Source organism: Lontra canadensis, unplaced genomic scaffold, assembly GCF_010015895.1.
Source record: "Lontra canadensis isolate GAN:19392208 unplaced genomic scaffold, GSC_riverotter_1.0 scaffold132, whole genome shotgun sequence".
Taxonomy (NCBI): Eukaryota; Metazoa; Chordata; class Mammalia; order Carnivora; family Mustelidae; genus Lontra; species Lontra canadensis.
In genome coordinates this window covers 4,421,932-4,443,353 of record NW_022631126.1, presented here as the reverse complement: position 1 = coordinate 4,443,353, position 21,422 = coordinate 4,421,932, and the positions used below count along the sequence as shown (strand labels likewise).

The following is a 21,422-nucleotide window of genomic DNA, read 5'->3' as shown; positions in this document are numbered from 1 at the left end:
CCGAGGCCCCCTTCCCTGAGGACACCGGCCCCTGAGCCCCGCCCCGCAGGTACCTCTGAGCAAAGAAGCATCTCCACAAGCGCCGCGCACTCCCTCGCCGTCGCTATCGAGGAGAAAAGCAGGAAGTGAAAGTCGGCGTCCTCTGGCCACTATCCTTGCACGCGGGGGTTCCGGGACGCTGATGCTGTGCCTCGCCGAGAGATGGAAGCGGGCTCCACAACCGAGAGATGGAAGCGGGCTCCACAAACACCGAGGGGAACCGCCAGCCTCCGCGACGCCTGTGAGAATGGCAGGCTCCGCGGACTCACCGACGCCGCCTACGTCAGCTACGCTAATAACCTTCCCGCTCATTGGCGCGTCTGCCCAGTCGCTGATTGGACCATTTCCCCTCCGCCTGAGCGAGCTTCCGTGTTGTGTGGGTGGGAACGAAAGAATTATCCAGTGACCTGAAAGCCCGGCGGAGGAGGTTATAAAAAAAAAAAAAACCAAAAACCAACCAACCAAACAAACAAAAAACAAAAAACGGGCCAATAAGCGTCTGGATCGACGCGCCAATGACCAAGAAGGTTTCTGGAATCTGACGTGAGTGACGTCATTGAGCCGCGCCAGATGAGAGCGGTGGAACCCAGCCCCTCTCTCCCGTCTTCTCGGCGTTTGGCTGGTTCCCTCCGCGTCTGTGGACCTCCGCTTCCATGTCCCCGGTGGACACAGCATCCCGGAACCTCCACGCCCATGGCCACTAGCTTGAGGACGCCCGCTTTCCCCTCATGTTCTTCTGCCTCGACCGACACAGACGACGAGGGAGTCCGCGGCACTTGTGAAGATGCGTCTATGTGCAAGAGGTACCTGCGGGGCGCGGGGTCAGGGGCCGGTGTCCCTCGCGCGGTTGGGGCCTCGGTGGGAGGCGGGCCTGTGTCTCAGGAACACGCTCGTTCGCCCAAAGGTAGCTGTCACCTGGCGCGTCCCTGGTTTCCAACCTGTGAAGAGCCCGGAGCGGGGGCTTCATTTATGGAGCTGTTAATTATCTACCTGTGCTGTGCGCGGGGCCTGGGGATAGCGGGACTGGGATGCGGCCCGAACCAGGCAGACGGGGTGTCGGCCTTCTTGGGGCTAAGGTCTTGGTGGAAGACCGATGTCAAACGAGTAAGTGTCGTGTTGACGGGGAGGAAGTTCGGGTTCTCCCTCTTGAGTAGATTACATTTCACTGGGGGTTGTCAGGATCCCCATTGTGCACCTGATCCCCATTGTGCACATTGGCATCAGGCCAATCATGGCCGGGGGGTCGGAGGGAGTGCCGGCCCAGGACCGGGTAATACTGGTGCACAGAGCCAGTAGTTTCCAGAGCTCATGGGTGAAAGTCCCCGGAGTCTACATTCTCAGGGGTGTAGTGGGGGCAGCGTTGTGAGCACAGATGTGTGTGACATATTGGCAAGCACGAGGCTGGAGTGTAGTTCGTTCAGCAGAAATTGTTGAGAGTGTACTTTGTGGTGGGCCCTTCCTTTTGGGTGGGTGGTGAGTATTCAGTGATTGGGAACACATGGTAATGAGGACTGAGGAGTCTGAGGTACTCACTCCCGTTTGGACAACACAGGAAGCAAATAATTACCCGTGAAATACGTCGTTACCTTTCGCTTTGAGTGCTGAGAAGGACAGCCGTGCATTAGAGTTTGTGATTTAGGGAATGATGTTTAACCGGAGAACAGAGGGCTAAGAACAAAACACAGAGGGGCCGGGGCGGGGGTGGGGTGGGGCGGGGGCTGGGAAGGAGTGTGCACTGTTAAAGGAATTGAGGGAATGTTCTTGGAATTGGGGCCAGGTGGGGATTGTAGGGTTGGGAAAACCAGGGTTTGGTGTTAAGACTTGCAGGTTTTGTAGGTGCTTGGAGACTAAGGATAGTGATTTAAAACGTGGAGTCCAGAGCCAAGCTGATCCTAGCGCTGCCACTTAGGAGCTGTGTTACTAAAGCAGTCTTCCTCTCAGTTTCCTGATCTGTGAAATGGGGATGATCATAATCCCACTTCATAGATGATAGTAAAGATGAAATAGTATTTAACGTTAATAAAACACTTGGAGCCATGTCTGTCGTGTAGTCGATGTTAGTGGTGTTTGATTCAAGAAATAAATACATAAATACATACATAAGTACTGAAGACTTTAGGTTATCTGTGGTATATTTTTGAACTGAAATGGCTTCGACCCAACTTCATTTCTTCTCCAGTTTGTAGGTGCTGTTGACCACATGTATAGCTCTGTTGAATCAGAAACAAGTGCATCCACAGTGTGGTTGTACTTATGTGATGATATTTCTCTTCATCATTTGGGTGGCTATTCCGGCTGTGATGAACATTTTTGCATGTGTGTTTGAATTTCGCAGTGAGATGGATTTCAGGGAGGAAGCTTCTACAAAATGGTCCTCAGAAGGTTACGTCAGGTTCTGTTCTCACCCATGGCAAATGAGATGTTCTCACAGAATCACCTTAGTCTCTCAAATTGTCAGCTGGCAGGTAGCAAAGATTTCTTTGTATTTTGAGAGAGAGGGAGAATGGGGAAGGGGCAGAAGGAGAGGGAGAAAGAGAATCTGTCCCTGCTGAGTACAGAGCCTGTGTAGGGCCAGATCCCACAACCCTGAGACCTTGACCTGAGCCAAACTCAAGAGTCAGATGCTCACCCTGTTGAGCCACCCAGGTGCCCCTTAAGTTTATATTTTTATAATCAGTAGTAAGGCTGAGTATTTTTAGTTGGTCTCTGTCACTGATAGTTTTTTATATGAACCCTCTGTCCTTAGCATTTTCCCACTGGGTTGTCTTTTGGGTTATTTATATTTTTATTATTGACTTTTTTTTTATTTTGGGTTTTCTTTTCCTGAAGATTTTATTTATTTATTTGACAGAGAGAGAGCACATGGACAGAAGCAAGGGGAGTGACTGAGAGAGAGAGAGGACAAGTAGGCAGAGTGACAGGCAGAGGGAGAGGGAGAAGCAGGCTTCCCCAGAGCAGGGAGCCCAAAGTAAGGCTGGATCCCAGGACCATGGGATCATGACCTGAGCCAAAGCCAGAGCCACCCAGGTGCCCCTTTTATTGATTTGTAAGAACTTTGTATATGTAGGATGGTGGTCCTTTGCCTCTGTACTTGGTACAATATTTTGTCCCAATCTGTTTCTTGTCTTTGAGTTTCGCTTGTACCAAACATTTCATGATACATTTTTTAAAATAACATCTAATGTACTATTAGCCACAGGGTACAGGTCTGTGAATTGTCAGGTTTACACACTTCACTGCACTCACCATAGCACATACCCTCCCCAATGTCCATAACCCAACCACCCTCTCCCTAACCCCCTCCCCCTGGCCCTCCTCAGTTTGTTTTGTGACATTAAGAGTCTCTTATGGGTTGTCTCCCTCCCGATCCCATCTTGTTTCATTTATTCTTTTCCTACCCCCCAAACCCCACATATTACCTCTCGACTTCCTCATATCAGGGAGATCATATGATGTCTTTCTCCGATTGACTTATTTCGTTAAGCGTAATACCCTCTAGTTCCATCCATGTCGTCGCAAATGGCAGGATTTCATTTCTTTTGATGGCTGCATAGTATTCCATTGTATATATGTACCATAACTTCCTAATCCATTCATCTCTTGATGGACATCTAGGTTCTTTCCATAGTTTGGCTATTGTGGACATTGCTGCTATAAACATTCAGGTGCACGTGCCCCTTCGGATCACTATCATGATACCTTTCATTCGAAATGTTTACATTGCCAAATCTGAAAGTTTAACTTCATGGCTTGTGGCTTTTAGATGATGCTTTAAAAGACCTTTTTCAACCAGTGCTACATTTTCTTTTGGCACTTTTATGGTTTTGACTTCTATCGCTTAGACCATTTTATCGATCCTTATTATTTTGTTTGATATAAAGTAGCTGTTTTTGTCCCTACACCATCTAGTGATGGTCTATAACCCCCATGGGCTTGAAACATCACTTAGATACCAAATTCTTACATATATTTTAACACAGCCATGTGCATATCCTTCTTCACTTCCAGTTGGACTTGCTTTTTTCATTTTGATGCCTAAGCCTTTTGACTTGTGATGTAACTTAGTTGTAAATTGATTGAGAGGTCCCATAGCTTGCTTCTCAGAGTAAGAACAGGTTTGTGCCAGGGAACTGTTTTGTTAGTTCATTTGAGCCACTGTACTCCAGGAGGGCAGAAAAGAAAGGGACCCTGACAAAAGGCACTTGTCTAATTCTGTTAGAGCAATAGCTTTTCAGGAAACCCTATCGGGTAAACTTCAACATACATGTCATTGGCCAGAACTAGGCATGTGGCCCTACCCCTAGGTGTAGGAACATGTGGGAGGGGAGAATTTCTCACAGGACAGATTGGTACCTTGTAAAAATTGAGGTCCTCTTACTAAGGAAGTACAGGCAGGTGGATATTGAAAGGGGAACTTGGAGGGTCAGCCACATCTCTCATCTTTTTTTTTTTCCTCCTTTAGAATTTCCCCAGGTAGGGGTGCCTGGGCGACGTAATCAGGTAGAGCGTGTGAGTCTTGATCTCAGCTTAGGTCCGAATCTCAGGGTTGTGAGTTCAAATCCCATGTTGCTTTCCATGTGGGCACATGGCCTTCTTAAGAGAAAAAAAAAGAAAATAAGAATTTCCCCAGGTATTCTAAGAGACAGAAGGGGAGGGGAAGGAAGAAAGAGACTGGAGGTGGGAGAGCAGGGGAGAGGAGATAATGTATAAAAGAAAATGCTCAGTCTTCAGTGTTCAGTTTGATGAGCTTTAAGAAACGTACACAGTCGGCTCTTGAACAACATGGATTTGAATTGCATGAGTCCACTTATATGCATGTGAGTATTGACCTCAGCTCAGATATTCTGGTATATATAGTACAGTAATGCAAATGTATTTTCTTCATGATTTTCTGAGTATTTTCTTTAGCCTATTTTAGTGAGGGAATACAATGTATAATACGTATACCGTACAAAAGACCTTTAATCAACTGTTTCTATTACCAGTAGTGCTTCTGCTCAGCAGTAGGCAAGTAGTAGTGAAATTCTGGAGGAGATGGAATTTACGTGCAGATTTTTGACTGCACAGGAATGGGTACCCCTAGCCACTGTGTTGTTGAAGGGTCAACTGTGTATCTGTGTCCCAGCCCCAAAGACAAGACATAGAGTGTATCTGAAGCTCCAGAAGTTACCCTCGTAGCTCTTTGTAGTTAGTCTTCTTACCGCCGCTGGTCATTTTCTGATTTCAGGATCTATGGTAGGTTAAATTTGCCCGGTCTTGAATAATGTGTGACTGCAATCTTGCCATATGTAATTCCTTTGTCTTCTTTCACTCAGCGCGTTCTTTGAGATTTATCCATGTTGTGTGCACTTACCAAAGATAAAGAAAGCCCGATCCTGGTTAAAGTGGAGAGACTGGACTTTAATCAATAATAACTGTAGCAATCAGGAAAAGAGTCCTGCATGAATGAAACCACGTCGATTTGTAAGAAGGCATTTTGAGGAGAGAATGAAGAAGTAAGGCCAGGGACAAATAACATCAGAGAAGTAACACATTGCAAAAAGTAGAATAGGTATTGATCCATATGAAACCACTTGTATTTCCTCACTGGGAGACAAGGTCCTGACTTTTCAGTGTTGATTGAACAAACAGTAGATGCCTTGAGTTTCCTCAGGCAGGCACTAAGGGGGACTGGTGTTGTCACAGGGCTGGAACCTGGTGCTGTTAGAAACTATGTTAATGTTTGTTCGAGTTTGTATATGATGAGCCAGGCTTGAGAAGAGGGCTCAGAGCAGTCTGGTTAGAGTTTGGTCAAGGAAAGAGTCTTCGTCAGTGTAGTTTCCTCCTTTGTATGTCGTGCGCATATACCACGATTCGTTCATCTGTTCATCTGATGATTAGACATTTCGTTGTATCCAAGTTTTTGGTCATTGTGAATAGGCTACCATAAATATTCTTACAGAAGTCTTAAATTTCTCTTGAAATTGTTAGTGGGGTGGGGCGCCTGGGTGGCTCAGTGGGTTAAGCCTCTGCCTTCGGCTCAGGTCATGATCTCAGGGTCCTGGGATGGAGCCCCGCATGGGGCTCTGTCCTCAGCAGAGAGTCTGCTCCCCACCCCCTTCCTGCCTCTCTGCCTGCTTATGATCTCTCTCTCTTTCTCTCTGTCCAATAAGTAAATAAATAAATAAAAATTGTTAAAAAAGAAAAAAAAATTGTTCGTGGGATTGCTTAGTCACAGGGTGGGGATATATTGAAGTACTAGCCTAGTTTCAGAAGTGGTTGGTCAGTTTATACTTCCCACCAGCAATAGAGTGACACTCCAGTTGCTCAGCATCCTTGTTAACATTCTGTGTTGTCTGTGAGGATAAAATAGTGTGGTCATGAATGATCTTAGGTGCCTTTTCATGTGTTTATTGGGCATTCCCACATCTCTTGTGAACTGTTCATGTCTTTTAGCCATTTTTGTTGTTAATGTTTTTGGTTTTGACTTACTGGAGTTTGTTCTATATTCTGGACAGGAATTCTTTGTCAGGTAGATGCATTGTAAATCTATACGGGTAGGAAAATGAAAATTTAAAATATTTTACAGTAGCATCTAAGACATCAACTTGTTGGGGTGACTGGGTGGCTCAGTCGTTGAAGCATCTGAGTTTTGATTTCATCTCGGGTGTGGAACTCAAGGTCATAAGTTCAAGCCCTTTGTTGGGCTCCATGCTGGGTGTGCAGCCTACATACAAAATACAAAACAAAAAACAAAAAATAAGGAAACTAGATAGGAATGAATCCCATGGAAGACAAGAAACACCTTTATACAGAAAAGTATAAAACTTGTTGAGAGGAATTCACGAAGACCGAAATAATTGGGAGATATGCTTTGTTCATGCATCAGAGGATTTGATGTCGAGATTTCTGTTTTTCACAGCTGGATTCTTGCAAACAATGCAGTCCCAGTCAAAATCCTGGCCTTTTTTTTTTTTTTCCTTTGAAGAAATGAAGACGTTGATTCTGAAATGTGTATGGAAAGGCGAAGGGTTTGGAGTAGCCAAAAAATTCTTCCAAAAAGAACATAGTTGAAGAACTTACACTGCTTATTCTTGCTGAATTTTATGACTGATAGTAAAGTCACAGTAATCAAAGTCTTTGGCGTAAAGTTAGATCAGTTTAACAGAATCGAGTCCAAAAATAGAGCCAGCACAAGGAGTATTGTCAATTGATTTTTGCCCAGAGTATTAAGTGAGCTAAGTGGGGGAAAGGGAAGTCTTTTTAATGAATAATTCTGCACGATATTCAGGCGGAAACAATACGGACCTTGACCCCTCCCTGATTCTGAGCACACACCTTAATTTGGGATGGATTATAAACCTAACTATAAAAACTAAAACCAGGGGCACCTGGGTGAGCCAGTCTCTTCAGAGTCCAACTCTTGATTTTGGACTCAGGTCGTGATACCAGGGTCATGAGATCAAGGCCAGTGTCATGCCCTGTGTCGGGCTCCATGCTCAGCAGGGTGTCTGCTGGAGACTCTTTCCCTGCACCCCGCCCCCTGTGTGCGCTCTATCCCCCTCTCAAATAAATATTTGAAAAGAAAAAAAGCTAGAACCAGAGGCATTTGTATGAAAACATGGGAGAATATCTTGACGACCTTGAGGTCGGGAAATCTTCCATATACAGAACACCAGAAGCGCTCACTACAACAGAAAAATAGATACACTAGGAAAATTAACAGGCAAGACAGACTGGGAGAATAGATTCATAATACATGTTCTTAAATGTTTAATTTTTTCTGAAGTATGTGTGCATTATTCATATCCTTGGCACCCCATTATTCTATCCTATGCTAACTTTTTTTTTATCGTTTGTCTAAGTCAGATATGCGACACTGGACCCCGGGAAGTCTCTGATTGGCTTCTCCTTCTTACTCACTCTGTCGTAAACGTTGATTCCTTTTCAGTGAAGGTCTTGCCCAGACTATTCAGGGACTCCTTGCAACAGAGAAAGTGGATCTTAGATCCTATTAATCCTTGTGAAGTAGTTGGCTGTTAGGTGAAGCTGGAAGACAATACCAGTCCTTCCTTTGAGAGGAGATGATAGCTTCTGGGTCTTAGTTAATTGAGGCCCACTGTTGTTTTCTGGTTTTTAAAATATTTTATTTATTTGTTTATTTAAGAGAATGAGACCAAGGGGAGGGGAGGGCAGAGGGAGAGGAGGAAGTAGCCTCTGCGCTGAGTGTGGAGCCTGAATGCAGGGCTCTGTCTCACGACCCTGAGATCTTGACCTGAGCCGAATCAAGAGTCACACTTAAATGCCTGAGCCACCCAGGTGCGCCTGTTTTTCATGGGGTTTGTTTTGTTTTGTTTTCCTTATATCATTAAACACTTAAGGCCTTGCAGATCTGCTGAGGAAAGCAACAGAGCTCATAAGAAGGGAAACAGACTCAGAGTCTGTGCAGGTGCAAAGTCTACTACCCTTAAGACTTTGCTTCTTGCTTCCCATTTATAACCAAGAATAAAACCAATGGGAAATAGAAACCAAAAAATGAGACTAGTCCATGCAAAAGAACTAAGATAAAATTAAAAATGAGAGGTAGAGCAATATCTTAAAGGCCAATATGCAGCATGCAGTTGAAATTCCAAACTCGAAAACTGATGCTAAGACTATTGGGTTGATTTTTGTAGTTGCAGGTATAAATATTGTAGGTACATGTTTATGTACATACATTGCTTATAAATACACATGTACACACATGCATACACACAGAAATCATTTCAGCAACTGAAGTGTTTGGGGAGGAATCACAGTCCAAGTGGGTAAATTGGTTTGAAAGGCAATAGAATTAAGTTTCATCCAAGGTTGCACAGCTTGAGGAAACGAACTTGACCTCTGTCTGTACAGCGGTGCCTTCCACACAGGGGGCTTCTGAGGATGGTATGGGTTCCTATTTGTCCAGCATGTGGAATAATGCCTGCGTTGTAGCCAGCACTCATGAGTGCTGATTAGAAGTGAAATGAAGGAGCCCCCGCCTCGACCCTCACTGGCTGAGAGAGCGAGGAGGGCCCCTTCTCCTTCCCTCAGATGAAGAAATACCGGTGAAGGGCAGGACAGTCCTACCAATAGGGGAACGTCAGGCAGCACTGCTTGAATGGACAGGTGGCTGGAGCGGATCAGTGCTTCCCACGGGACGTATGTGAGATGACTTTAGGTGGCACCCAGATAGATGTTTTATGTTTTAGAAGGTATTTATTACAGGGTGTGTTAGAAGAAAATACTACGTAGAGAGTGAGTTGTCTTAAAGGAATGTTAAATGGAGCAGGTGGTTTGGAACGTCAAGAACATTTTAAAAGCAATAGTTGATTCAATGAAGACTGAGAAAGGTCTTTCTAAATCTGAGGTTTTTGGTTCTTTCGGATTTATTTATTTATTTATTTAAACCTTTTAAGAGAGAAAGAGAGAACCTGTGAGAGGTTGTAGGGAGGGGAGGGAAGGAGAAGTCATGGAGCAGGCTCCATGCCCAGTGTGGAGCCAGATGTGGGACTCAGTGTCAAGACTCTGAGATCACAACCTGAGCCACAACCAGGAGTTGGTAGGCCAACAGTCTGTGCCACCCAGGCACCCCTAATTCATTCTTCTTGTGTCCTGCAGTCACTGGCACATCGTGTTAGAGTTGTCATTATCTTTGCATGTGGATGTGGTCAGTCTTCCTTGTGGTGTGGCTGGACAACTGCACCTGCAGCCCCTGGCTGGTTCAGTCCGCGTACCATTTATGAGCCATTTGAAGGAGGAGCACAAATCCTGATTGCTATTCGAGAACCATCCATTGATACCTTCTGATGAGATCAAGAAAGACTCAGTAACACAGCCTGCATCTGGTGGCTCCAGAGCATGGGAAAAAAAATCTCAGATTTTTTTGCGATGATAGCCATCTGTTGAGAAAGGCAGCCTTGCCAGTGCCCTTGGCAGCGTGAAGGTCAATGTTGTGTGGAAAGGGGAGGCTTAACCAACTCTTATCAATCATGTTGGAAAGGAAAAGACTTAAATCAACTGAAAGGGAGGATTTAACCAACTCTTACCAATCATCTGAAGCCTTTCATTCTTTTCAAATAAGTCTAAAACAGCTTTTTCATAAGCAGAAAACTAAAATTCAAGCAATAAGAAAAACACTTAACAAACTGGTAGTGCTTCTTTTTTCAGTCTTAACAACTGATGGTGCCTTAGAATGAAATGTAGCATATGGGTAGTGTAGAAAATTTTTTAAAAATTAAAACACACACACACACACACACACACACACACACACGAGATATCTCTGAGGCTTCTCCTGTTTCTCTGCTGTTCTTCAGCCTCCCTGCCTACCTTCTGCTACTGGAACATCCAAGGCACTTCCTGCCCAGAGCATTTCTATCTGCTGCTCGTCCCATCCCGAGTGCCTTCTGCACAGCTTTCTCCAATTCTGTGGGAGTCCACGCAGCCCTCCCCTTTTCAGAGAGGCCTGCCCTTTGACCCTGTCTGATGCAGGTCCTTCATCCCCCATGCTGTTGTCCTTCATCTGGCATCAGCTCTTACTTCTCTTTGTCTGTGTCTCTTTCTGGGGTTCCCCGCTGTATCCCCAATGCCTCGTACTTTGCAGACACTCAACAAGTATTGCTTGTCTGGATCAATAGTGTTAGCTGAGGGCGAATGCAGAAGCTGCTCCGTGTCATCCAGGAGAGGGCAGTAGGAAGTCCAGGGAGGGGCTCCTAGAGGAAGGCAGCTTGGTCAGCTTCTCAGCAGGTAGAGCTGCTCAGCGGTTGAGCGAGTGCTTTCTTTGTAGGGCGTGCTCAGGCGGTGGCTTGGTGTTGTTGAAGGGTTCTTGCCCTGGATGTCAGGGTTGACCAGGTCATTGGGAAGGCCCCTTCCAACCTGACACCCATGTTTGAGGACTATTCTCACTGGTCCAAGGGTCTTTCTCAACTGCAGATATGGCTCTTACCACTAGAGGGCACTAGATAATGCCTTTGAGGACAGTGCTCTTCAAACCACCAACAGTGAGAACACCATTTTCTCTCTTTTAATTATTGAAGTATGGTTGATCTGTACAACATTATGTCAGTTTCAGGTGTGCAGCATAGTGATTTGACACATCAATACGTTACTCAGCGCCCACTACGATTACAAATAGTCACCGTCTGTCACAGTACAGTGTTATTCCAATATTACTGACGATATCCCTAACATACTTTTCATCTTTGTGAGTTATTTATATAAGCAGAAATATGTACCTCTTATTTGCCATCACCAGTTTCGCTCCCCCCACTTTCCCTCTAGCAATCTCCAGTTTGCTTTGTGTGTTGAAGAGTCTCTTTTGTTTTGTTTGGTTGGAGAAGAGATTTTTCATGGCACTTATACCCCAAACACATATTGCAACGACAGCTTCACAAAACAATCTTTAACTCTTAATGCATACTGATACTTTATGTTTAACTCTTGTCGTCTGCATTTTCTAAGCCGGGGATTCGCAGACTTACACTGATTTTATGACATGGGTGGGTCACAATCCATTGTTTGAAAAGCACGGTTTCAGACAACGGAGTGTGTTCACCCTTGTAAAACTCTGTGGGTCAGTTTTCCCTGACAGTCTGGGCTTGTAGGTAATTGTGTCCCTTCGTGCGTACTTGGTGTGTTTCTGTGTTGAGTTGCTGCCTTGTGTAGCCGAAGGTATGTGCTTCCTATGGGTATTTGCTGCAGTGGGCACATAGTCATCTGTGGGAGACTGGTGGGGACATGTACAGGATTAGCACAGACCATAGTCAGGGCAGGAGTAACCCTTGTCAGTGTATATGATGAGAACATATGAGAACATCTGCTTCTGGGAACTCAGAACCTAGGTGGATGAAAACACACACATACACACACACACACACACACACATACACCCTACCCCTTTCTTCTTACTCATCAAGTGAATAGAAATGAGATAATGTGCTCAGGATAGCACTTAGGATATTTGAGGCTGTATGTAACAGAAGGCCATTTGTTTATTTGATAGAGTATTGGGCAGATGGAGAGACAGAGAGAGAATCCTGAAGCAGATTCTCCACTGAGGATGGAGTCTGATGCTGGGCTCGATGCCAGGACCCCGAGACATGACTTGAGCCAAAACCAAGAGTTGGCCGCTCAACTGGCTGAGCCACCCAGGATCCCATCCATTTAGTTTCAGTGATAAAGACATTTATTAATTCCCAGATATCCATTGAGGGCAAGGGCCAAAATGGCTTCACATGGCCTTAGGGATCCAGGCTCCTTCCATTACTTCTTGTTTTCCTAAGGCTGGTTCCTTACAGTTGGCAGAAGACCTCCACTGGTAAGCTGGGCTTTAGCTCCTGGTTTAGAACACTAAACCCTTGGTTCCTTGTAATATAGACTGGGGAGCGTTTAGGCTACCATAGCATTTTCCAGGTTGTGTAGACCAGAGTTCAGGCTGCTGTACCAGTTTCTAGGTTGTAGCTGTTGTGTTTATTGGTTCCTGGTTTTCCCACTATGACCTGCCTGAGAGATGTGGAAGGACTGGTACCTAATACAGAGCGGGGGAAAAGGCTTAAGTAGTCATTTGTGAGTTTTAGGAAACAATCTTAGATCTCCTTTCCTGTGGACACAGAACTTGTGATCGAGCAGAGTTGTCTGACTGGCTCTTGCCAGTGAGTTTGCTGAGGGAAAAAATGGTGGCAGGTCTTCTAGGTGAGGTATGAGGTGAGGCGCTGTGTTCTCTAGGGTCCTGGGAAACGAGTTAGGTACATAAGCAAAGAGAGAGAAGAAATGGCCGCTGGGGAGGGGTGGGGCGATGAGGGGCCGTGTGTGTGAGCACCAAGAAGATGGCTGAGTCTGCTGAGGTTTGTAATGGAGCACGAAACGTTCCTGTGTTGGTCTTTGGAGGTAGTTGATTGTCCTTGACCTAGTTCCTGAGAACTGGGCCAGAACCTACTGACCTCGACTCACCTGCCTCCTTTCCTTTCTTCTAGGTTTGCAGTAAGCCTTGGCTACTGGCATGATCCATACATTCAGCACTTTGTAAGACTGTCTAAGGAGAGGAAGGCCCCCGAAATTAACAGAGGCAAGTGACCCCCTCCCTCCCAACATCCCCTCATCAGCCCAGAAGCCTGAGGTTTTAGGGATTCATTCTTCAAAATCGAGGGTTCCAGTGTTCACTCTCTCCAGGGGCATATGAAAGTGCTCATTTCCCAACATCCTCACCAACACCGTGTATTAGGAACCTTTTCATTGATTCGTGAAAATCCGATTCATGAAAAATGGTATCTTAAGTAGTTTTATTTTATATTCCTCTTATTTTAGGAGTGAAGTTGAAAATCATTTTTATATGTCTCAGGCCATTTACATTATCTTTTACTGTGAACTGTCTGTTCAAGTAAGGAATTACTTTCTTGGCCTTCTTAAAGTGACAGTAACACTATTAGGCTCTGCAAGCCCTTTCTATCAAGGCAGTGAAAGGATTTGAGAGGGGAGGGTGACTCATTCCCAATCAGATTGAGAAATTAGCCAAATGACCCCAAGTGCTCGGGCATGCAGGGAATCCTGGCCCTAAAGATGGAGCCTGTGGGTAGATTCTATAGGAAATGCAAAGAAAGTTTAAAGTGGTGGTCCCTGACAGTAAGGACATGCACCTTACTTTGAGCTGAGGGTGAACCCAGGCTTTAGGAAGATGAGGCCAGGCCTGCCTAAGAGGCCTGAAGCCTCCGTCCCAGGCTCCTGTGGCAGCTTTCCTAACCAGAGGCAGGGATCCCCCCTTGGAGCCCTGGGAGCTGGGTGCCCCAGGCAGCATGTCAGCGGTCAGCGGCCTGCCTTCCTTCTTCCTCTGCCTGGGCTGGCATCTCCACATTGTGGCCCAGATAGGGTGTGGCGAGCATCTTTAAAGTTTTTGTTTCAATATCCAGTCTGTTGTGGATGATATTTTGTAACATACATTAAAAATTATTTCCTAGAGTGGAGTTGCAACATGGGGGGTTAGGAGGGTAGGAGAAGAATAAATGAAACAAGATGGGATCCGGAGGGAGACAAACCATAAGTGACTCTTAATCTCACAAAACAAACTGAGGGTTGCTGGGGGGAGGGGGGTCGGGAGAGGGGGGTGGGGTTATGGACACTGGGGAGGGTATGTGCTATGGTGAGTGCTGTGAAGTGTGTAAACCTGGCGATTCACAGACCTGTACCCCTGGGGATAAAAATACATTATATGTTTATAAAAAATATAATAATAAATTAAAAAAAAAACTCTCAGAAAAAAAATGATTTCCTAGAAACATAAAATACAAGAGACACCTAAAATACAAGCTCAAATTATTTATTGGGAGAATCAATAGACCTAGAATTCCTGTATCACATTGTGGAACATTTCTTTTCTTTTTTTTTTTTTTTTTAAGATTTTATTTATTTATTTGACAGATCACAAGTAAGCAGAGAGGCAGGCAGAGAGAGAGGGAGGAGGCAGACTCCCCGCCAAGCAGAGAGCCCGATGTGGGACTTGATCCCAGGACCCTGAGATCATGACCTGAGCCGAAGGCAGAGGCTTTAACCCACTGAGCCACCCAGGTGCCCCAATATTATTTTTTAACATTGTGGAACATTTCTAAATGCTACTCAAATTTTGTTCTTAAAATAGTTACACTTAAGAAGCAGGGTTTTAGAACACAGATTTTATCTTACTTTCCCCCTCTTTTATTTCTCACCGCCTTTGCTCCAGCTCACCACTCTGTAGCTGAACAAGTCCGTTTATTTGGCGACATTTACTTGTGCTGTCCCCTCTCCCAGGTGGTCTGTCAGGCTGTTTTATTTATTTTTGTTATTTGTTTTAAAGATTTTATTTATCTGAGAGAGAGAGAGAGAGAACGAGTTGCAAAGCAGGGGGAACGGCAGGCAGAGGGAGCAGGAGAAGCAGACTCCCCACTGAGCAAGGAGCCCACGGGGGGCTCTGTGCCAGTACCCTGGGATCAGGACGTCTGCTAAGGACAGAGTGTTAACTGACTGAGCCACCCAGGTACCCCTGTGAGCCCATTTTCTAAACAGAGGCTCTACCCACACAGGATGGAGATTGCAGAAACACGGTAAGAAATAAGACTTTTTTTTTCTCTGTCATTTGTCCTTCCTGTTTCCTGTCCTCAAAATATTATTTTCATCACGATCTTGGAATTTTGACATTTTGCAGACTCTTGAGTGGCTTTCACCTAGCTGTAAAAAAGCACATTTCCCAGAGGAATATTTAGATCCAATGTTTTGATGTAATATGGTTGTCTCTCATATGTAAATTTAAGGGACATTTTATTTTTAAGATTGTTAATTATACCATTAAATAGATTGTACTTACTTTGGTTCTTGCCACTTTAAATTAAAAAAAAAAAAAAGAGAGAATGTGAAAGTCCTGATTTCTCCCATGAGTCCACAGAAAAATCACTGACCCCAAAGAAGAGCAGCCGAATCCTCATTTGCTCTTCTCCTGGGGTGGGCTCTGCAGGGATGCTTTCCGACCTCACTGAGTGATGGCTTGTCTCTGTGTCTCTCTCTCTCAGGATATTTTGCTCGAGTCCATGGCGTCAGTCAGCTGATAAAGGCATTTCTGCAGAAGACAGAATGTCATTGTCAAATTATAAATCTTGGGGCTGGGATGGAGACCACCTTCTGGAGACTAAGGGTAAATGAACATTTGCCCTCTTCTTTCCTGAATTGTTTCATTTGTGAAGGTGCCTGCCTGGTTCAAAATGTTAAAAATATATTCAGAGGGAATGCAGTGACTGCCTGTCTCCCACCCCTGTCCCCAGCTACTTGCACCTGCTGCCGCCTTTAGACACGTTCTTGATGTCACCAGGGCCCTGGTGAAGGATGGGTGCCCGGCTTCTCATCCTTTCCTGCTACAAACTGGGCTTCTGATAAAAACCCTTGTAGACGTGTCCTCCACAAATGTGAAAGACCCTGCCAGTGGGATTGTGAGCCCCAGAGCCCCTGTGTCTGCCGTAGTGATGATCACAAAGATTTTATTGTCATCGCGACAGTGTCGTCAGTACAGTTTAGAGATGTGCAAGGCTGGTGATAGTGACATGACACAGAGACCTTTTGTAGCTGTTCCCTGATTTGATCCCTCACCTGCTCTGTTAACGAGCAAGCACAGGTATAGCTACGCTCACTCACAGGAAACGAGACGGGTCGGGTTAGCGGCAGAACCAGGACCGAACAGACTGCAGGTCCCGCAAGTCCAGGTTGCTTCCCTGTTTCTCTGTCCAGAGCCTTGTGCTTGCTCAGGGGGGTCTTTGCGGTCCGTCAGTCGGTGGTGCCTGTGCCTCAGTGACCATGGTGTGGTGGAAGGAGCTGGAGCTGAATGCAGGGGCAGAACGTGTGCATGTGAGCAGAAGCCACTGGAGGAATGCCTCCTCTCGGCCCCACACCCTTTCGAATGGGTTCCAAGGTTTGGTTTCTCCCCCTGTCGGTAATGGGTTAATAATGAATAAATCTGATGTTTTTCTTTCCTGTCAAGGTACTTGAGACTTAGGTACCCCTTCCAAGAAAATGGCTATCTGTCAGAAGTGAGGAAAGCAAATAGCACAGGGTAGGAAAGATACTGTGGAGGTGTTTTGTTTGATAATCATATTGCTCTAAAGGGTTTTTTTTTTAATCTAAATTTCTTAAAAAAAAAATAATGCTTGTTTGCACTTCGGAGCCTAGGCGGAAAGGGCCAAATTTTGCCTACCCACCTGTCTTTGTAAATAAAGTTTCATTGCAACACAGCCACTCCCATTTACTTAAGTCTTCTCTGTGGCTGCTTTACCAGCACGACAGTGGAGTTGAGTAGTTCAAGGAGAGGCCATCTGGCCTGCAAAGGCCAAAATACTTTCTGGCCATTTACAGCAAGTTTGCTGAATTGAGAGATCTGTGCTTCTAGACAGTGTGGAGCAAATCTTGTCCGCCAGTCTCATGGTCTCATGCACCTTCCACCCGGGATGGTCCCCCGGCTGCACTAGCAGAGGCTTAGCAGCGGGTCACAGGCTTTCTGCTTCCACCACGGCGGGAGCTTGTTCTGTATGATCTCGGGCCCAAGACTGTGGGGACAGTTGAAGGCTTCCACCTTTGGCAGCGAGCAGTAGTAGGGCCCGGGAAAGCCAGTACCACCACAGATATAGAGTCATGGGGTAGTGAACCCCTTTAAGGGACCTTGGCTTCTCTGTGTCTCCCAAGTTCTATTTCCACACAACCCAAGGATCAAGGACCTAGGGGATGAGTGTCACCTTGGGCAGCCTGTGCTGCGGTCGGCCCTGCGGGATCCCCTTTGAATCCGAGGGCTGTCCTTCCTCATGGCTGTCCCTGGAGCTGTCTGGGACCGAGGCCCCATCCTGGGTGTCCTCCACACCTCCTGTGACATGCCAGCTCCTGACAAATAGGAGTCAGAGGCACCTAGGGAATCCCAGAACCAAAACTGGAAGTGTCATGTGCCACAGCCATTTTGTTCCTTTCCCCAAGCCCAGAAAGAAGATGTCTGTTTCTTAGAGGCTCCAGGTGTGCCTCTGGATAGCTTTCCCTCCACAGTGACCCCTTACTCAGAATTCTTCTGAGGGTCAAGTATCTGATACCTGGGGACCTGATACATGACTCGATCCCATGACCCTGAGATTATGACCTGAACTGAAATCAAGAGTTGGCCATCACTCGACTGAGCCACCCAGACACCCCGAGGGAAAGCTCCTTAAAATAAAGTAAGAAGTCCAACACAAGGCATAGGAGTGTATGCTGTCCCTCATTTGCTTTCAATCATTCTCATTTGTCTTGGAATTTTATTTTAAAGATTTTATTTATTTATTTGACATAGAAAGAGATCACAAGTAGGCAGAGAGGCAGGCCGAGAGAGAGTGGGAAGCAGACTCCCCGCTGAGCAGAGAGCCCGACATGGGGCTTGATCCCAGGACCCTGAGACCACGACCTGAGCAGAAGGCAGCGAGGCTTAATCCACTGAGCCACCCAGGCACCCTTGTCTTGGAATTTTAATCTTTTTTTTTTTTTTTTTAAGATTTTATTTATTTATTTGACAGACAGAGATCACAAGTAGGTAGAAAGGCAGGCAGAGAGAGAGAGAGAGAGAGGAGGAAGCAGGCTCCCTACTGAGCAGAGAGCCCGATGCGGGACTCGATCCCAGGACCCCGAGATCATGACCTGAGCCGAAGGCAGAGGCTTAACCCACTGAGCCACCCAGGCGCCCTGTCTTGGAATTTTAGACTCTCCTTAACCTTTCCTATTGTGGGAGTAACATTCTGGAAGGGTGTTGTGGGGTATCCTAGCAGAAGTATGTCCTCATCTTCCCTAAACATTTCCTCCCAGTAGCCTCAGCTGGCTCGTCCATCGCCGTGTTCTGCACAAAACCAGGCATGCGTGGCAGCTGTGAGTGTGAACGGTTGGGATGGCTAAGGCTGTGTCTTCTGATATCCCAGGAAGCGGTCTTTTTCTCTGTCCTCCTTTCTCTCTCTCTCCCTGCCTCTCCCGCAAACCAGACCCCCTGAGATTTTCCACAAGGGTGGGCGGTAGCTGGACCTACAGTTCTGACACTCACCCTTCGGGGTCCCCTCCTATTAGGAAACGCTTGCTTGTGATTTCTGTCCCCATCATGCTGACCTCGGGGTGGGCAGCCCCCCAGTCTCTGCTTCCCATCGCGGGTGACTGTCTGCATACACAGTGCTCTTGCCTGTGCAGTTGCTCACGTCAGAAATGGGGGTGTCATCCCAGCCTGTAATAGCGACACCACGACCAGATTCTGGATACCAGCACCTGTCTTTTCTTTTGTCTTTTCCCCTTGAATAAACTGGTTCTGTATTTCTGGAATAGAAGTACGGGTGGACACGGGTGTTCAAAGAATACATGGGGTGGGGGGGGGGGATGCCGAACAAGTCAGCAGGTATGGAGCACCTTGTTTCTTGCTAGGCCGTAGGGTCGTGAGGAGCTGCTACAGGCAACACATAGTGTGTGGTTGGAAGAGGCCAGAAAGGGGTGTCTCTGCAGCTGGGGGTTGAGGAGAGAATGCGTTCAAGAATAGTCATCAGGGGGGCGCCTGGGTGGCTCAGTGGGTTAAAGCCTCTGCCTTCGGCTCAGGTCATGATCCCAGGGTCCTGGGATCGAGTCCCACATCGGGCTCTCTGCTCAGCGGGGAGGATGTTTCCCCCTCTCTCTCTGCCTGCCTCTCTACCTAGTTGTGATCTCTGTCTGTCAAATAAATAAATAAAATCTTAAAAAAAAAAAAAAAGAATAGTCATCAGGGCTGAGTGACTGGACATGGCAGACATGGAGAGAATGTGCTAAGATGGCCAGGGCGTGACCAGGCTGGGACACAGATGGGGGAGCGGGGCCGTGAGTGTGTGTGTCTGTGTCTCTGTGTGGGTGTGTGTACCTCCATGTGTGTGTCTGTGTGTCTTTGCATGTGTATCCTAGCGTCTTTGTCTCTGTGTGGGGTCTGTGTGTCTCTGCATGTCCCTGTGTGTGGGTCTGTGTAGATGTGTTTCTTTGACTCAGTGTATGTGTTTGTGTTTCCGTTTGTGTGTGTGGCTTTCACACTTTCTTTACTGCAGCCCACAGTAGAAATAAACGTACAGCCCAGGCCAGGCTGCACATCTGTGTACGCGTGTCAGTACATCATAAAAGCCCACCCATGCCGCTTACTCTGGCAGGTCCTGCTGTGAGTGTCGCTGGAGTATTTCTTTCTACAGGAATCCTCACAGCCCCATAAGGTGCTGTCCCTTCTCTACTGTGTGGATGGGGAAAGCTTGGCCCAGGGAGTTGAGTGACTTCCCAGCACCTCGTAGCAGACAAGTGGCTGAGCTGGGATCTGAACCCCATTCCCTGGCTCCAGAGTGCCTGCCCTTTCCCCCCACCACACTCTCCTCTCACAGGAAAAAGTAAATGTAGCACAAGACAGTGCTTGCCCTCACCTTGGCAGGTGCTTTGTGATATTTGCTGTTGTATCCTGTTTGATCTCCCACATGCTGGCCCCACCCCACATCGGCTTCCTGACCCTCCCTAATCTGTCTCAGTCTGCTTTTTGGCAAAGTCTGTTAGGTCCTACTTCCCCTGGGCCTCTCAGTGCCTCCCTGTCTCCATCCCAGTGGCTGCTTCCCCAGTTCCGGCTCCCCATGACTTCCTCCCTGGACCTTCTTCCTGGATGGTTATGAGAACCCCCTAACTTTCATCCTCTGTCTGTTCTCCACACGGAGACCGAAGTCACCTGAAACATGCATTTTTCACCATATCGTTCCTGATTTGGGCCCTGAAATACTCTGTTGCTGTTTGCAGCTTAGTACTCGGTGCATGAAGATGGTCAGTAAATGTATGAGGGGATATAGAATTAGGAAACTTACTGTGTATTTTTCCTCAGGATGAAGATCTTCTCCCAAGAAAATATTTTGAGGTTGACTTTCCGGTCATAGTCACGAGAAAGCTACACAGCATCAAGTAAGTGTGGCTTGGACCAGACAACAGAGCCCGGGTAGATTTAGAGGCAGTGGTCAGTAGGGGGCTGGTCTGCATGCTGGGGACCTCATTTTAGGGGGCTCTTCTCTTGGACCCTCTCCCCACTTTCTTGCTGGCCCCGGCATCCTCATTCCAACCTGTGGAGCAGTCTTCTAAATGCAGTACACCCTCCGTTGTGACAGTTCTGTCCGTGAGCGTCATTTGTCTGAACCTTGGAAAGAAATGACCTACCGTGGTTTGATCATCTGAATTGTTCTGTGTGTTTTGTCTTCTTTGTTATCTCCAGGGCACAGAGAGGTGCCCGGCCCAGAGGCATGTGTAGTAAATATTGTTTGAGTGAGTGATGAGGAGGCTAAATGTAGGCATTTACTGCCTGTGAGATATTCTGGGTACCACCCTGAGGTCAAGTTTAAGAAGTTTGCAGAGCTGTTGAGGACGAGTCTGTGATTCTCTTGTGGGAGGTTTTTTTTTTCTTTTTATATTTTATTTATTTGACAGAGCAGAAGAGCAGGGAGCGTGGAAGAGGGAGAAGCAGGCTCTCTGCTGAGCAGGAGCCCAATGCAGGACTCATTCCCAGGACCCCAGGATCATGACCTGAGTCGAAGTCAGTCACTTAACGAACTGAGTCACCCAGTTGTCTGTGCTGGGAGCTGTTGTGGCACCGTGCCAAGTGGGATCGGGGGTCACTGAATGGGACCGTTCAGTGCTCAGAGCAGACTCCTGAATCCGAGTGGGGAAACCGAAGCTCAAAGCAGTGAAGTGAATTTCCCTCAGGGCACCCGTGGAGGAAGGGGTGGGGCTGAGATTTAAACCCTGGCCTCAAGCCAAGGTCAGGGCTTCCTGGTGATTTTAACTTGTGCTCCCTTCCTTCTTTCTAAGTGATTTAAATAAAATGCCAAGTCTTATATTTAAAAAAAATTTTTAAT

At 46.6% G+C, this 21,422-nt stretch overlaps 1 protein-coding gene across 2 annotated transcripts in view; it reads left to right on the top strand.

Moving 5' to 3' along the window:
- Window positions 1-533: 533 nt before the first annotated feature.
- Window positions 534-21,422, top strand: part of LCMT1 (leucine carboxyl methyltransferase 1) — a 48,059-nt gene continuing 27,170 nt past the window's right edge. Inside the window, exons 1-4 of one of the 2 annotated variants that reach the window (XR_004380852.1) lie at window positions 534-842; window positions 13,011-13,102; window positions 15,570-15,691; window positions 20,402-20,478. Coding sequence is in view for 1 of the 2 variants with exons in the window: in XM_032842545.1 (XP_032698436.1) it covers window positions 610-842; window positions 13,011-13,102; window positions 15,570-15,691; window positions 20,402-20,478 (524 nt within the window). In the remaining variant the exon portion in view is untranslated. The remainder of the gene's footprint in view (window positions 843-13,010; window positions 13,103-15,569; window positions 15,692-20,401; window positions 20,479-21,422) is intronic. The other variant, XM_032842545.1, reaches the window with a different exon arrangement.